Source organism: Primulina huaijiensis, unplaced genomic scaffold (assembly GCF_012295235.1).
Source record: "Primulina huaijiensis isolate GDHJ02 unplaced genomic scaffold, ASM1229523v2 scaffold37421, whole genome shotgun sequence".
NCBI lineage: Eukaryota > Viridiplantae > Streptophyta > Magnoliopsida > Lamiales > Gesneriaceae > Primulina > Primulina huaijiensis.
In genome coordinates, this window is record NW_027358741.1 from 1 (window position 1) to 16419 (window position 16419).

The 16419-nt window shown below is 33.8% G+C and overlaps 3 protein-coding genes across 3 annotated transcripts; 1 reads left to right on the top strand and 2 right to left on the bottom strand.

Annotated features, from left to right (window-relative positions):
* The first annotated feature begins 2521 nt into the window (after positions 1–2521).
* On the top strand, positions 2522–3733 carry LOC140968634 (uncharacterized). Its single transcript, XM_073429652.1, has 2 exons — positions 2522–3063; positions 3148–3733. The coding sequence occupies exons 1-2, from the start codon at positions 2620–2622 to the stop codon at positions 3505–3507; spliced, it is 804 nt and encodes a 267-aa protein (XP_073285753.1). The 5' UTR covers positions 2522–2619; the 3' UTR covers positions 3508–3733.
* Positions 3734–3802: 69 nt separating this feature from the next.
* On the bottom strand, positions 3803–7338 carry LOC140968635 (vesicle-associated protein 4-1-like). Its single transcript, XM_073429653.1, has 7 exons — positions 6986–7338; positions 6757–6827; positions 5558–5639; positions 5333–5451; positions 4518–4595; positions 4309–4428; positions 3803–4185 (listed from the first exon to the last, which is right to left on the bottom strand). The coding sequence occupies exons 1-7, from the start codon at positions 7173–7175 to the stop codon at positions 4126–4128; spliced, it is 720 nt and encodes a 239-aa protein (XP_073285754.1). The 5' UTR covers positions 7176–7338; the 3' UTR covers positions 3803–4125.
* A 3697-nt stretch (positions 7339–11035) lies between these two features.
* Positions 11036–16021, bottom strand: LOC140968636 (ubiquitin carboxyl-terminal hydrolase 14-like). The gene is made up of 16 exons (XM_073429654.1): positions 15805–16021; positions 15331–15464; positions 15195–15251; positions 15011–15088; positions 14226–14280; positions 14112–14153; positions 13959–14039; positions 13369–13567; positions 13229–13277; positions 13024–13152; positions 12791–12879; positions 12614–12703; positions 11940–12104; positions 11709–11830; positions 11506–11629; positions 11036–11374 (listed from the first exon to the last, which is right to left on the bottom strand). Exons 1-16 carry the CDS (start codon positions 15841–15843, stop codon positions 11196–11198), a joined length of 1632 nt encoding a protein of 543 aa, XP_073285755.1. The 5' UTR covers positions 15844–16021; the 3' UTR covers positions 11036–11195.
* Positions 16022–16419: the final 398 nt, after the last annotated feature.

The window sequence follows — 16419 nt, forward strand, 5'->3', positions numbered from 1 at the left end:
ATTTACAGTATAATTTGATTAGTTTGATTTATTTTAACTTTTTTCTAGAGAAAAAGTAATAATAAATTAAAAAGAATGAAAATTACTTTCTACTTTTGAACTAAATTTCTGATATAATCCTTAAAAAAAGTTTAATCAATATAATCCTTATAATAAATGTAAATTATATGGATAGTTTATTATCATTTGTTATATATTATAATTTTACTTATAAATTTTTTAACTGAGTATTACATATACATATTTATTTGAGTGATATTATGTTAAAATGTTGTTTCACTGAAATTATTATTCACTCATATTAATTTATAAATGATTGATCCTGATATAAAATTAATTATCTATAATATGTATTCTAAAAAAACATATAAATTAAATAAAATCCGCAATGGATTAAAAGTTAGCAAAAGCAAAAGTGATATTTAACTTAATAACAAGTTTAATGGTTTTATTTTAACATTATTATGATAATTTAGTAATTTAAGAGAATTTTATGACCTTTGTCTATGTGTACTCCATTTAAGTACATTTTAGTTTTGATTTTGGTAAAATTCACTATTATGTTAATTTTATTTTTATTATTTTTCATTTTGAATGATATTTGGATGAAAAATATTTTTGCTGATTTATCATTTAAGAGAGTTGTCATTATGTCGCAGATTGAAAAATGTCATATAAATAAGTGAATATATATGATTTATTGTCATGATGTATTTTTATGTATTGTGTTTTGATATATTTAGATTGATAAATATTTATAAACATGATGTTATTCAAACGACTTTAAATATTATCTAATTCTCGTGATTATATTTTTCGTTATTAGTCACCCACGTACATTCCTAGTATTATAAAATTTAAAAGACATTTTTTCCTTAGAACTATTACTGAATAATAATAGTTTAAAATGTGAGTTAGAAAAGGGGAAAAACAAACAAACAAACAACGGTTACCTTCTTAATAGATCGGGCAATTTCAGTGGCTTCTGTGACGTCGAAGAAATCAAGTGCTTTTGCAGCCAAATCTAGAGCATCTTGTTGCATGGTCTGAAGCATATCAGTCTCACCTATCACTGCCTTTCCTTCCAACATACTGAAGATTTTCAAGAAAACAATTAACAAACGTTTCTTGATTTTATTCTAATTTCTATCTTCGATATCCTTTTATATATATATTAGTGGACCAATGAGGTAGCCGAGTAGATCAAGATTCGATTTTTGTGGTGTCTACATGCATATCTGTGGCATCATTCTTTGGCGTATTAGATACACGCCAAAGAATTAAAGTTGGGCCAACATTATCATCCGAACAACACATATTGTAGAATTTTTTCCGTGCAATTAATTAACCACACGACTTGCAAGATGCCTATACTCTCTTGCCTACTATCAGGATTCATTAATGAATATATCCACCTCTTTTTGCATTTAAAAAAAAATTCCCAAAGCTAGTTGTAATTTTAATGAAAATATTGAATCTAATGCTATTGCATGCAAAGACGTTGAGTAATTTGTTTAAAGTTTTAGGACACCTCTGGAATATTCTTTTTTTATGTATAGATTATGTCATATATTATATTTATTGAAATTGTGGGAATGGCATGCCAGCAATGGCAGTAATGTACAAAAAAGGGATGGCTGAACGCTGCTCTATCCACGACGCATGGCGATACTTCGTGGATACGTTTTTGACGGTGTTGCATTGTGTAGATACCTCTAAAATTAACATTCAAGGAAATTACGTGGCATTCGTGTGCAATTTTCACACTTAATTTAATTCTGATTTTTCTATGTTACGGTGTTTTTACTTCTATGATTAGAACTTTTGGATTATGTTAATTTTCATTAAATTGTACAGTTTTGGGTATTTTTGTAAATTGTTTTCAACAATTAATGTTATTTTGCTTCTTTGGTTTTTTTTATATCTCTTTATTAAATTTTAAATATTTTCATAAAAATTTAAAAATAAAAGTTAGTACCATGATTAGTATTTATATATATGTAAAAAAATAAGAATACAGTTATAAAAAAAATAATTATCCTAGGAATACCATTAATAATATGGTTTTCTCTTAAATTACAAATGGTTATAATCATGTAAGGTTAGGATTGGTTGTCAATATTAATAATAAGATTATATATAATACATTCTAAAGTGATTCATCTTAAAAAATTTATAGATTATACAGCTCCGACAAAGGCGAGCCACCCAATTTTGACAAACAATGTGTGACCAACTCCAAACAAACGACACCCCATTTGGCATCCCACCTGTCCATTACGTATGTGGACTTTCTTTTAATTTTTATATATAATAAAATAATACTTAGATATTCTTATTATATATAATAAAATAATACTTAGATATTTTTATAGAAAAGATGATTAAATTTAACCTCTTCATTAAACTTATTAGAAATGAATTTGACACATAATTAAGAATCAACGAAGAATAAGATAATATCTGCATGAAACATATACATATAACGCGTATCCAGGCATTTCTCACCTACCTTTTTTTCCATTTTACTCATATTTTCCCTCTCCCATCTCTCTGTATCGATTTTCACCAAAGGAAGCAAACACAAGAGAGACCAATAGGACCAAACTTACGTCGGAGATGGCGCGCCGTCTCTTCAGCTGTTTCGGGAAATCCGCCACCGCGTCACGTCACGATGACAATGTGACGGCGGATCTAACGACGGAGGAGCAGCGGAGAGGTGGCCCCGTGTTGGTAGAGCTCTTCACATCACAGGGCTGCGCCACATCTCCGGAGGCGGAGCTGCTCTTTTCACGGCTGGGGAGGGGAGATTTCAACCTAGATGTGCCCTTGATATTGTTGGCCTACCATGTAGATTACTGGGATTACATGGGTTGGAAAGATCCATTTGGGTCTACCCAGTGGACCGTCAGGCAAAAGGCCTACGTCGAGACTCTTAATCTGGATACAATGTTCACCCCCCAAATCGTGATTCAGGGAACGGCTCAATGTGTGGGTAATGATTCAGAAGCGCTCATATCCGCCATTGCAGACGCACCCCGAGTAACTGCTCCCACGTTCCAGGTCACAATCCAGCACCGATAGCTGTAAATATCCTGTATCTACAAATGTTTTAACATTGAAAATTCCTTTCTTTTTTTCTGACAGGCGACGTTCCAGAAGCCAGCATCGGATTCCTTACAAGTTTCGTTGACAGGATCTCTGAGGACAAAAGTGGATCACCAAGCTGTCAATGTTATGGTAGCTTTGTTCGAATGCAGCTTAGTGACAGATTGTCCCAACGGGCCCAACAAAGGTCGAGTTTTGGCCAATGATTACGTTGTCCGGAGGCTGGAGAAGCTCTGCTCATTTAAGGACATCGCCGCAAAGAAAACCATCTCCGGTACTGTCAATTTTCCCCTGTGGAAAGGTTTCATTTCAGCCAAATGTGGGGTTGCTGTCTTCGTGGAAAGTACGTCTCACCAGATCTTTGGCTCGCAGAAATTTCAGTTGCCGGAGAACATATGATTTCTTATATCATCGTATACGCCTCTTTAAGCAGCAGTTAATCGGGTCATGGTTTTATGTGTTTGCTGCTGATTCAATTCTTGGATTTTGATGGATGGTCATGTTTTACCAAAGTTCCCACTTTTTATGTGTACAGTGCAGTTGTGGGTTACCTTTTATTATTTTATTTTATTGGTTTGTTCTTGCTAATAGGAAGTGCTTCTGCTACCGTGAGTTATCTTTTTCATTGTCAATATGTATCATTGAAAGAAAAAAATATGATCTCTGACATTGGTGTTTCGTTCATGCACGTGGGTAAAACAAAGAACAAGTACAAACCAGTGCAGGTCTGAACCTCTTTTGCTTGACATACTTGTCGGAGTTGACCGGAACAGCAATCATTCTTGCAAAACAAAACAATATTTACAGGCAAGAATGTATTAACGAAATGGATCATTTTTTGTGACAGTCTAATGTTGCCACACAAAAAAAATGATCTCGACTCAATCAACAAATTTGGAACATTTTACTTCGGGTACATCCAACAAACTAAACATAGACCGAGTTGGAAATATTCCCAGAAGTCCACTGAAGGGAGAGATCAGATGCATTAGGCCAACCACTGAAGAACGAACAATGCTACGCAGCATCTACAGCCTCAAACTGCTGCCGTGCCAGATATTTCTCCCTACGCTCTTTCTGAACAATAAAGATTAAAAAAAAAATCAATTTTCGGCACTGCATAATATTTAACAGCTGAAAAATAGTATAAGAGGCATACTAGCACAAACAGGTAAACAGTAAACACAAAAAAATGGATACCCATTCATCTATAACAAGGCCTTCCCCCACCATTCCAGTAGCTGTGGTAGCTGGAGGCTTTTTCCGAGTTTCTATTGCAGCATCAGCTTCAGCCAACTGACGCTTCAGTTTTTCAAGTGCCTAGATTCACAAAATGATTCCATAAGATGCAAAGATGAGCAAACATGAAGCCAGAAACGTAACATGAAATGATGAAAAACGTGCTTTACAGGATTAGGGCTCTCTGGGTCCAAGAATACAACTCGAAAAATACGCTCCACCATCACTTGATCCCTTTGTTCATCAAACTGCACAAAAATTCAAATCAACATGTATGAGAAACAGAGGTTTTAACATTCTCAACATGCATACTGGCTACCTTCAATTTCAAATAACCGTGCACGAATACTTGAAACCAGTGAAGGTAATGGGAAACACGTCTTGGATGTTAAGTAAAAGTAGTAGCAGCCAGCAGTGATCCATTTTAGAAAGGCAACATCGAGCAGATGTTGAATTGACAAGGATCCGTCGTGCAGGTAAATTTCTTGACAAAGGGTTGGGCCATCAGAGAGGCCAGTTGGTGATTAATTTTCCAGCTATGACCAATTTAACACTAAAACTACTCTATGATAAATGATGTGTATGTAGAAACTGATACTACTTTGACCAACTTTTTATTCCACAACAGATTTTTTCCAAACTATTCAACAAAATGCACTCTACAAGTTTAGTATCGTGGATTATCGTTAAACCTTGCTAAACAACTATGAGCAGGCATAAACTCAACAGAAAACACAAGATTGGGACCACGAATAAACTAGAAGCAAGTATTTTATTAGAAGCCTCACAATACATAGTTCATGGACAACATTGCTAGTAGGCAATGTTCAATCATTATAGCAGAAAACCATGAACCAGTAAGGGCCCTTTAAGTGAACTTAGTGCCACATTCGCAGAGTTCAACTGCGTCAAGTCTTCTACGCTTGCAATGACCCTCATCACCAAATGATTCGTTGACAACATTGCTAATGGGTGTTTCACTTACCAATTCTGGCACGTAATCTGTTCCTTCAATCACCTTGAGACTCATCATCTTGAACTTAACCCTGCTTTTCTGATTCATAGGCTTTTCGTTGTTCTCTGGATGCTCCACAAACTTGAACACTGTTGATAAAGCATACAAATTGGTTTATGTCCGTCAGGATTTGAGAATCGAAGAATTATAATCAGTGTGGATTTTTCAGGACAAAAGTATGTCAAAAACAATTACCAGTCGCAATGAAGCTTTCCCCAGGAGCAAGGATACCTCCAGGAGGTCTCATGTAGCAACTCTTTGGTGCGGTAGTTTGAAACTAAAGATAGAAAACAACACAGTCTAGCAGTCAACCCAATTTGCTACCAATCATCCAGTTCACAAACAGTGAAAGCATAAATCTATTTTATTTCTTTTTTCTTTTTATTGAGTTCAAATCTCCATCAACATATCCCATAAACTGTCCCATTGGTCGCATTTTTGTTGTGTTTTTTCCTGTTTCACCTTAGTGGAGAATCAGTTCTTCTGTTTTTCGGCATGAAATAATCCGTGTGTCTGTTTGAAAACAAAATAGGATAATAAACCAGTATTTTGTTTTGTATTTTTATGTTATCTTTTTAAAATTTAAAAATAAAAGTAATTAATACGGTAATGTTTCCTTAAAAAAATATTTAATGAGAAATACAAAGAATAATAAATTTAAAAATATCTAAAAAATTTGAAAAAATGTGTAAAAGATTATAATTGATAAATCATTTGAATATAGAGGATGATAGTTTGGACGAACTAATAAAAACAAAACCTTTAAGAATAAACGAAAAAAAACGAAAAACGAAAAACGAAAATCGGATGTGATATAGAAAAAAAAGAGTATTTTCTTTTACAGAAAAACTCGTATGATACCATCACAGGTCAATTTTGTGTTGCATTAAACAAAGAAGAAATGGCAGAAAGATGGGTTGTTTTCCTGCTTCTAGGCTATTTCTATTTATTGATATTGACATTTCAAAAACAGATGCTTCAATATCTATTTGAAGAAACAATAAACAAAGTGTGTTTCTGGACTCGTAAAGAACCAATATAAGTTATACACAACGATGGTGTGAAAGTCAAAACAAATGTACGTAATACTTGTTTCCAATTTTCATTACTTTAAAATAATAATTTGATACCTTTTATTTCCCCGTAGTTATATCCCAAAAGTCCTAAAACGAAACCAAACATTGAGATAGAATGTTGTGCCTGGGAATCTTAGTAATCTAGAAAGATTCCCCTAATTAACTAGAATTTCCCAACTTCGGAAAAAATAAAATACAAAAACATAAAGAGATTAGGGATATCGAAAAATCACTTCGTTTCATTAGTAAAAAAAAAATTACAAGTTTAATAACAATTAAAAAAAAAAAGCATGATTGGCAAAAGCAGAAGCTACGTACCTTGAATGCAACGTGAGACTTGCTGGAGTTCTTAATCCATATAGCACTCCTTGCCTGCTTTCCTGGCTCATCTTCAGTATCACAAGCACCAAACAAAAAACAACACGTAAAGCTAATCAGCCACAAGTCTAATAAAGTTCAAATTCAATCATAGCAAAATCAAATTCATTCCAAATTCACCAACAGTCTTAGGGGAAAAAAAACTAATAAAGTTAGTTAAACCACGCACAAGGGAAGTAGAGGTTCTTCGAAGGATCGAGGTGAAGTCTTCTGCGCACAGGAAGAATCGATCTGGCAACAGATGAGACCGAGGAGGAGCGAGTGATAGAGGCAACGCCACCGTTTCTGTGGTGGGATTGATTAGTCCACAAGGGGCAGAGGCGCCACCTCTTGTGATGGTGACTCTCGGCTGCGGCCATGCTAGAGAGGGAACTCAGAAGCGCATCTCGGATTTGAAGGGGGAATTTAAACAGGATTGAGTGGGAATTGGCGTCCGCCAACACACGCTTACTGTTCAGTCTCACCAGTGATTAGCATAATTGACAGTCCCATGAATAAGTTGGGGAAGATGGTTTCGTTGGAAAACAAAATACTATACTACACCTCTTCTATTTTATTTGTCTGAAAAAAATTTGATTTTCATTATTAATATTTTCTCGGACTATTTCATAATATTTTTTAATATATTTTAAATCACTAACATTATTTCATTAAACGACGTTTAACTATTAATGAATATAAAATAATAATAATTATATTAATAAAAATATACACATTTCATATTTTATTTACTGCTTAATAATTTAATATTATTATAAAATAATAATGCCACGAATGGTAATCATCCACTAAACTTGTTGTCTATGTGGAGAGCAAGGATAGGCCTACTATTTTGGTTTTTTTTTTCTTTTTCTTTTTTATATTAATTAATAATACATATTAAAATTGTAACAACTATAATTTTCGTTTTGATTTTTTTTATTATTTATACGGTGATGAATAAATAAATGATTAGAATCAGAGTTTAAGAAAAGTATTTTAATGGTGAACAGTTGATAAGAATGATTAGGTGGTTGGTCACCTATTTATTTTATTTAGGTCCGTGTTTCTTTCCAATACTTCCTTCGTTAAATATCACTTCTTTTTCGGGAAATGTTCTTTTCAACTTTAATCGGCACAGTTTTCCTGTATTAACTCTGTTGATATTTCAATAGGGATCAGCAATTAATCGATTTCGGTTTTCGAAATTGAATTAATAAATTTATATTTTAAATAAATTGAACCTCATTAAACGATTCACAATCAAGAATTAGCAAGATAAATAAGTGGAATTAATACATTTTTAAATAATTTTGTTAATGTTATTCATATGAGTAGTAATCTTATCCAATCAGCACATAACATATGTATTGAATAGATTAATCATGCACATGAATAGATTAATCATGACTACTTACGCAATCGTAATATATGGATGAGCAGTCACAGAAATTGGTTTATCGTATCTTGTAGGAAAGATCAAACGTGGATTGTTGCGATTCTTTCAAAATATACTTCATGTTATACCAGAAAAAGGTATTATTTTTAAAACATTAACATCTGCTATTAATTGTATAATATTTCATATAAATTTAGTCATATTTATTTTAACATATACGTTTGATGGTATTTTAATAACTTTAAAAATGGGCTAGAATCAAAGTATTCTCTGGATTTAGCATAAATCTAGCTGCCGTTCACACAAATCCAATTTGATTGAAGAAGCCGTTTCGCAAAATATAGCTGTCCATGTCCTCGTTAAGACGAGAATTTGAGATATATATAGTGAAGGATCAAATGAGGGTTAAATAAAGTTTTCAGAAGAAAATTTTAAAACTTCGATTCTTTTTGGTTGACCAAGCATGATTATAAAGGCTAACAAGAATGCAAGTATCAGTTAGGACCCCAGCAGCTCAAGTACATAACTTTCCTAAATGATTCCTCCGATTTTTTCATTCTTTCTTCTGCCACCATCTTATTCAAAACCATGGAAGAAGAAGTTGGTGCGGGGATAGGTTTCTTGGCCGTAGCACGGTAAGCCCTGAGACTGTTGTTGGCGTGTTGCTGCAAGACCCTGATGTCGTAATTCCATCGGCAAAATCCTTGATCTTTCAGGGCCTCTACTGCTCCAATGCTTGCTGCTACTAACCAAGCTCTTCTTCCGGAACTCATTCTTTTGTATATTTTGATTATGATCGATAAATTTCTAAGAGAAGTCGACGATCGAATAGTGGTGATATAATTGATGTTTTGATGATATGGAGAAAAAGAAGGTGAGGGTTGTTATTTATGCAGAGGGACTTGAGAAGAAATTGGATATTTGGATGTAAGTAGGTAAAGAAAACAGGGAGACCAGAAGCCCCTGGTTTGTGAAGCCTAGCATAGCATGCCCAGTGGAATTTACTTGTTCCAGTGGACGAAGGGGCGATGGGCCACGACTTTGATGTGTATTTCTTATATTCTTGATATCATTTTTAAATTTATATAGATTTGATTAGACTCAACTTTAATATATTATATATTATGCATGAATGTTAATTTAGTGGGTATCTATGATCATATATTGTTATTCATTAAAATATTAATTCCGTGTTGGTGTGTGCCACTTGATTATTTTATTTATGGTAAGATAATTCTGTTAAATTATGCACCCACCGTTTGAGGAGAATAATTTTATTCACACAAAAATTTAGACAATCTCATGGATCAATTTTTTATAACAAATATTCTCTTTATCTAACCCATAAAAAATTATTACTTTTTATTGTAAATATGATTATGGTTGACACGTCAACCAAAAATAAGTTCCAATGAAATTATACAAAGAGTAAAAGATAGTGTGAGCCACAAAACTTTCCATAAATTGTGATTTCGAATAAAGTATGAAAAACGTTATTGAGTGTAGCATTGACAAAACCACATAAAAAATGGAAAAACATCCGCCAAGAACAGATGGGATATCATCAACGCTGCACTCAATGACGTTTTTGAGCTTTCAAACCTCTTCAAGAAACTTAGTGCTTTTCATTCTTAATATATAAGGCTGTAATAATGTGGTACAATTGTATGAATTTGTTGTACTATGCTTCTTTGTTAGATGTTGGTAACGTCGTACTGTCTCGTATGTACTACTTTCCAATCGCTACCCCTGTTGTTTTTCTAATTTCTTATGTTAATAAATTCAATTTGTCTGACATCTCAGAATCAAAACAATTAATTTCAAAAAAACAAAGTCAAAACTTTTAATTTAAGCGTTGATAAATTTCGATTTATGTAATTTGTTCTGTTTTTAAATGTAATTTCATCTTCCTATCTCGTTTCAGTTAAATTAAACAAAATAAAAATTAAAAGGGTTTGTATAAGAAAATAAAATAAAATAAAAGAGTGGCGTTCTCTAAATTTTTTTTAAAAAAAATTTAAACGGTGACCAATAATGAAAATGAAAAAAGCGTCAGTTGATCAATAATGAAAATGAAAAATGCGTCCAAGCAGAATTACGCTATATATTTAAATGAAAAATGCGTCCAAGCAGAATTACGCTATATTTCATACAAACAATCAATCAAATACTGAAATACAATAGACACAAAAGGAACGAGTATTTTTAGATTTTCTTTGGCTACGAACTTCCGAAACAGGTAATGTGCTTGACACAAATTGTTATATGACACTACTTTTCGTGTGTAATTTTTACTAGTTGTTTGGATTTGGATTATTTTTTGGGGGGCCAAACATGGCTATTTTTATATATATAAATTAGTTGATTTATAATGATTTGGTAAATATTCCATTAACCCACTCAACTTTTAGCCTTTATATTTATTTGTTGAACTAGATGCGGATTCGAAGGATGAAATAATTAAAAATTCATAATGATGGTATAATAAGTAGCAGCAATCATCATTCTCCTATAATCTAGTTGTCAAATGATATTAAAAGGACAAAACAAATAATAAATAACTTAAAAACTATTTAATAATTAAAATGGCAACTAAACATTTGGCTGCCTATTTCACTAGAAAATTTTATGATGATTGATTTTAGTTTTGAGTTTGTCACAATGAATCCATCTAGTCTATTAAATTGCAACTGAGTAACGCATAGAGTTCAATTGTAAAGAAAGTAAAGGCAACAGATGGTAGACTTCCTAAAAATCAACCCATAAGCATGAAAGAAAATTACCAAACTCAGATGATTGAAGTAGAATATTGGTATACGACGACAATGGGAGAAGGATAGATCATGAACAAATGACTCTCTCGCTGGCTGTATGGATCAGATGGTTTATCACAACTAGGCCTAACTACAGTTCAAAACCAATCAAAAAGAAAACCAGGAATATTACCGATTGTTTCCAGAAAAATGCTCCACATGCTCAGTAGGAGTATGTTAAAGGTTTTTCAATCATCATATCTCTCGAAGAAGTACAAGTATCCCATGTCGATAGGTAGATCCTGAGAAACCCCAACTTTCTCATCATTGAAAATCACCCATCTCCCGTCTTTGTAGATATGAGCAACATAATGCCCACAATGAGTAGATGTGCCGATGTGGCTTACGAACCCAAGTAGCCGGTATTCTGGACAAGAAACATAAACATTTCAGCACAAAATTAGTTACTTTAAGCACAAGTAGAGGTATTGATCAGAATCTAGAAAGGAAATATCAACAGAAGGGGATTATAAATTCCTAAAGGACTTTGGAACTAACTTCCTTTTCCATCAGGTAGAGCATCATCAACCAGAGACCCACTGCTACTTGGTGTAGTTTCCATATTTGACAAACCAGGAGGAGGATTAAATATCCATTCTGTCGCCTTTTCGATATCACCACCCTGCAAATTATTATGGAGAGCGTTACATGAAAGCAACTCTACAATGTATCCCAAAAAAATTTAGCCGACAGTATTTTACCGTTGCCTGTAGTGCCTTCCGAGCAACTTCTTCCTCAATGCCAAATGATACTAAAGTATCAAGTTTTGACTGGTCGATATGTAGAGAACTCTTCTGCTCTTTTATGATAGGTTCATCAATATCTTGAAGAAAAAACTGATATTAATTTGTGTAGCGTATACGATGGGGAAACTCTTATATTAGTATATTACAAAACTGGTCTCTGAAGATCCAATTTTGAAGAGGAATCACCTGGATCATTCATATGGTCAAACAGCCAATTTGTTGCTGCTTCCACTCCAGCATTGGAGGTATTGATTGCAGCCTTTTGACAATGAAGATAATTAAATCCCATTGACACCAGTTGGGAAATAATGTCTTCATCAGCATCAACCTTCACTCCGTCATCTAAAGAAGCTGCACATATAGACAGAGGTTGAAAATAACAACAGTTTTAAGGCGTATTGTGGAATAAAGAACAGCTAATGAAACAGAGCAGTCTGTGATTAATTGGTCCAACGTAGGGATAATTTTTTTCCCAAATACTAGTTAAGTAATGATGATGACCTTGTAACAATTCTAAATGGCATTAATGATCCTTACTTCCTTAGTAAGAAAATACTGATATTAACAACAATCACAAAAGAATCAAATAAAGGTCACCGTTAGAGTTTCTCACCTTGATGATCCATTGAGATAGCTACATGATATAAAATTATTATAATCACACAAAACTATTTGGAATCATACGTACATACTGTAACATAAAAAAACCACCTTTCAAAATAGGGAACAAATAAAGGATCAGACATTCAACAATCAACAAATCAATAGAAGGACGATAACTAGTTCCATTAATTATAAGAAAAAAGGAAAGCATTTAAAAAAAATGATATCAACAATGGGAAAATGATGAAATGACATACCGTTATCCGGTAACAATTCTTCCTCGGGCTGAAGACCTTTGCTGCGCATATGACTAATGTCAATTATATCTGGAACGTCTATATAGACATCTATAAAATCAATTAAAAAAGAGTCACCCACCATTCCCAATCAATAGCTATTTTGAGCAAGTGAAACGAAGATAAACGACTGCATACCTAGTTTTTTTGGGACCCACCCCGAGTCGAGGACAAATTTTCTCATGTGCAATACCAAATAATCAGGAAATGAAGTCAGACCTGCAGTTCTGTGGCGACAAATGTAAATATTTTAGACATACAGAAAAAATAAAAAGCCAAATATTCAGCCTAAAAAATTAAATTCAGGAAACAAAAAAATAGTTGTATAATTTTATTTTTATAGGGAAAATAAAAGAAGAGGAGAAACTCACTTGATTGCAGTTGTCTTAGCATCTAAGGCTGTGCTGTAAAAGTCATTTAACTCCTCAGGGGCAGAGAAACAATCCAGACAATCCATCAACGATACCCTTGGGCGAGGGTGAACAATTTCATTAGATGCCCTGCCAGAATACTACATATTTAGCAAAGAAAATGATGAAGCTGATCGTATAGGTGCTTGGGAGAATTCCAACTCACAGCTCCTTCCCCATAGCATCCTTCTCAGCTTCAAAATTTTGGAGTTCATCTGGAATTTTAAGAAACGTGATGTTAGAATAATGGATATACTATTTGAAAAGTTACATTATATTAGACTTGTGATCATTAAACAAACTTACTTTTGTTTGTAGCTTTATGCAGAGGAATGTTCAGAGAAAGAATATAATCATTTCTTCTGTTATAGGCAACCTTGCCTGAGCTGCATTGCAATCGCTCTTCAACGCCAAACTTGAAACTCTTTGAAGGATCGAAGTTTGGGTTCCCAGAGTTAATCCGCTCAACTTGGTCAATAAAATGCATGAAGAACTCTAAAGCATCCTAGACAAAATTTATGTCTGTCATCTATACTATACAACAAACGCAGCAATAACAGACAAAACGACTGAAGAAACTGCAGGAAGCAACTTTTCCAAGCGCAACACAAAGATTTCTGTACAAGAATTCTCTCAAACCACCAACAAGCAGCTGTCAGTCAACTATGCATCATAATACACGACACAAAACAACAGATGGAAAAAGGCATTTATAACAAATTCAGTACCCCTGAACTGATAAACATGTTTTAGGTGAATCGTCTCACCAACAACGTGATCCAACAATTCACAAAAGTATCAGTCCATGTGCACTCAAAACCAACCTGTCAAGCTGTGTACACGGTCTCACCACAAAACAGATTAACTTAACAATAGCATTTAACCTAATAAACAACCTGTTGTCTTGTGGTTGAGAATTCGGGGTGTTTTGCAGCAATAACGGACTTGAACATACGAGGAGAAACTCCGACTTGTTTCTGGAAGATAGAAAAACAACCTGGATTAGAGAGCCAGAATTCATATAACGGAAGCAGTCAAAGGATCCTTACAGCAGTTAATGAAGTGTCGTCTGCATCGCCTGCATTGTCTTTCTGTATAACAAAATTGCCAAATGTTACCCACAGTAAAAACAATAAAGTTTCAATGAATATGGCATAACTTACCTTTGTAGCTGGAACTGAATATTTACCAGAAAGTAAGCCATGAGCTAGCTTTGTTCTGCAAAGAAAAATGAATAGGTTTAATCAAATAATGGTAGAAACAGCAATTTTCTTTCTTCGATATTGCCTGGTACAATCAGACAAGAACCTCCTTGCACCATAGAAGGCACATCCAAGAGTTGAAAAGGAGGGCAACAACAGATTTTAGCTCAAGTGTTAAAAACAACCATTTTCATATCAATTATCAACCTATGGAGTGACAACACAAACATAGCTTTTAAGGGCTGTAGAATCCACTAAACTTTTGATAGTCACGCTGATCTGTATCACCACCTCAACATCAACCTTTCTAAATAATCAATCCTCATAAAAACCCCAATCACACATCTAATAGACGAGTCATGATTACTTTTCAACCCAATTTATTCAACATAATTGAAAGATTAAAACATATGATGCATTAAAGCTTGAAATTAACTCTTAAAAGATGAATTGAAACTTTATTTATGTACAAAAAATACATCACCTAAAACATCCAGGGAGGACGATCAACTAGTACGTAAATATTGCAACTTCCTAAAATTCTGATAAAATAATTTAGTTTCTCTTGCATTTCAAGTACAACTGATTTAGGAAATCCATTATCCTACTGTGTATGGGAAAGAAGCAGTTTCCAATCATCCAAGAATTTAATTTGCAAAACAATAGAAAAATGGACAGAACACTTTTCACCAAGTACAACCGAACTAGGATATTCATTATTTTGTTTATGAAGGCTAGCTACTTACAATTGCATATTCAAATCTACAGTTGGATCAGCAGGAGCCATATCAAAAGCTGCTTTCAAACTTTGGTGCTTATAGTATCTAAAAGGAAAACCAAAAAAGTAAATAAATAAACAGATAGAGAATAAGATGTGGTGGCCTACACAAAGAATAGCTAAATTTCTTCAAGACATTGCAAACAACTAACCGCGAACAGAAGCTGTAAGTAGAAAATACAACTTGCATAGTTGCAGCCAAGTAACAACTGCAAATAACAAAGTTCAGGAACCGAGAAGGAAGAAATGGCATGAGATTTCAGCAACTCTACAATAAAAATAATCAACCTGTTGCCCAGATTTACAAGTCCTGTGTAACCCGACCCAGACAGAGGAACAACTTCTTTTCCACTCTCTTGAATGCGGTTCCAGTCAAAATTGGTATTATGATCAAGTTCTGTCTCAGCGGTTGTCATTTCAGTCTACCACAGCAATAAGTCAAATTTATCAAGAAGCAAAAATTAGGATGATGATGCCGATAACAAAACAACTATCACTTGACGATATCTAACGGACCAGATAAATAAATATACAGCATCAACAGAGTCCAAACAAAAGTTGGATATAGAGAGATTATTTCAGAAATCAAAGAGTTAATGATTTAGAGGTTCTGACGGTCTGCTAAAAACAAATTAGTGTAATAACATTCCATTAATAATTATATGCAGATAGCACATCTTTTCTAACATCCGCAATGCCCAGGACAGTTCTAGATTCTGTAAGAATAACAGAAATTTTTGAATAAAATAAAGTTACTCATACCTTTTGCAAGGATGAAAAATCAATACCAAAGTGTTGCATATGTTGTGCTAGAAGTGGGTCTACAACACTTGCATCCTCGTCATAAGAGTAAACATCTGAGCTGCCAAAATTTGAAGTTCATGATTATATTTGAAAATGGTAATGAACATATTAAAGTCGTGATTCATAACAGTCTCTCAAATACATCTGCCACAAAGAGCAGTTATAATTAGTTCTGCAGCTCCGACAACATTCTGATATAATTACAAATAAGAAGAAAATTTTAGATTTTGGGTGAAAATTAGTAGCAAGCATGACAATGAATATGTCTTCATAAATATATCAGAAACCTTTCGTTTGAAAACCATTAAACCGCTCATAGCATGTACTATCAGGAACCTCAATACTTCCGTGGAGGGCCTTGACTGTTAGTCCATCCCCCACCACTGCCACCACTACAAACACAGCGTGCGTACACACCAAAAAAACCAAACTGGTACAAGAAGTATATTGGAATATTAAGTTCTCCTATCTGCTGATTAAATTACTCATTATCCCACCACTGCCACCACTACAAACAAAACATGCATGCACACCAAAAAAACCAAACTGGTACAAGAAGTATATTGGAATATT

Excerpts from the sequence above, each read along its gene's own strand:
- LOC140968634 (XM_073429652.1), top strand. The coding sequence starts at position 2,620 with ATGGCGCGCCGTCTCTTCAGCTGTTTCGGGAAATCCGCCACCGCGTCA. Across the intron at positions 3,064-3,147 it reads TAACTGCTCCCACGTTCCAG|GCGACGTTCCAGAAGCCAGC; the intron begins GTCACAATCCAG and ends TTTTTCTGACAG.
- LOC140968635 (XM_073429653.1), bottom strand. The coding sequence starts at position 7,175 with ATGGCCGCAGCCGAGAGTCACCATCACAAGAGGTGGCGCCTCTGCCCC. Across the intron at positions 5,640-6,756 it reads AGTCTCACGTTGCATTCAAG|TTTCAAACTACCGCACCAAA; the intron begins GTACGTAGCTTC and ends TTCTATCTTTAG. Across the intron at positions 4,596-5,332 it reads CAGATTACGTGCCAGAATTG|TTTGATGAACAAAGGGATCA; the intron begins GTAAGTGAAACA and ends ATTTTTGTGCAG.
- LOC140968636 (XM_073429654.1), bottom strand. The coding sequence starts at position 15,843 with ATGCAACACTTTGGTATTGATTTTTCATCCTTGCAAAAG. Across the intron at positions 15,252-15,330 it reads CTTGTAAATCTGGGCAACAG|TTGTTACTTGGCTGCAACTA; the intron begins GTTGATTATTTT and ends TGTTATTTGCAG. Across the intron at positions 12,105-12,613 it reads AGAATTGTTACCGGATAACG|CTTCTTTAGATGACGGAGTG; the intron begins GTATGTCATTTC and ends CTATATGTGCAG.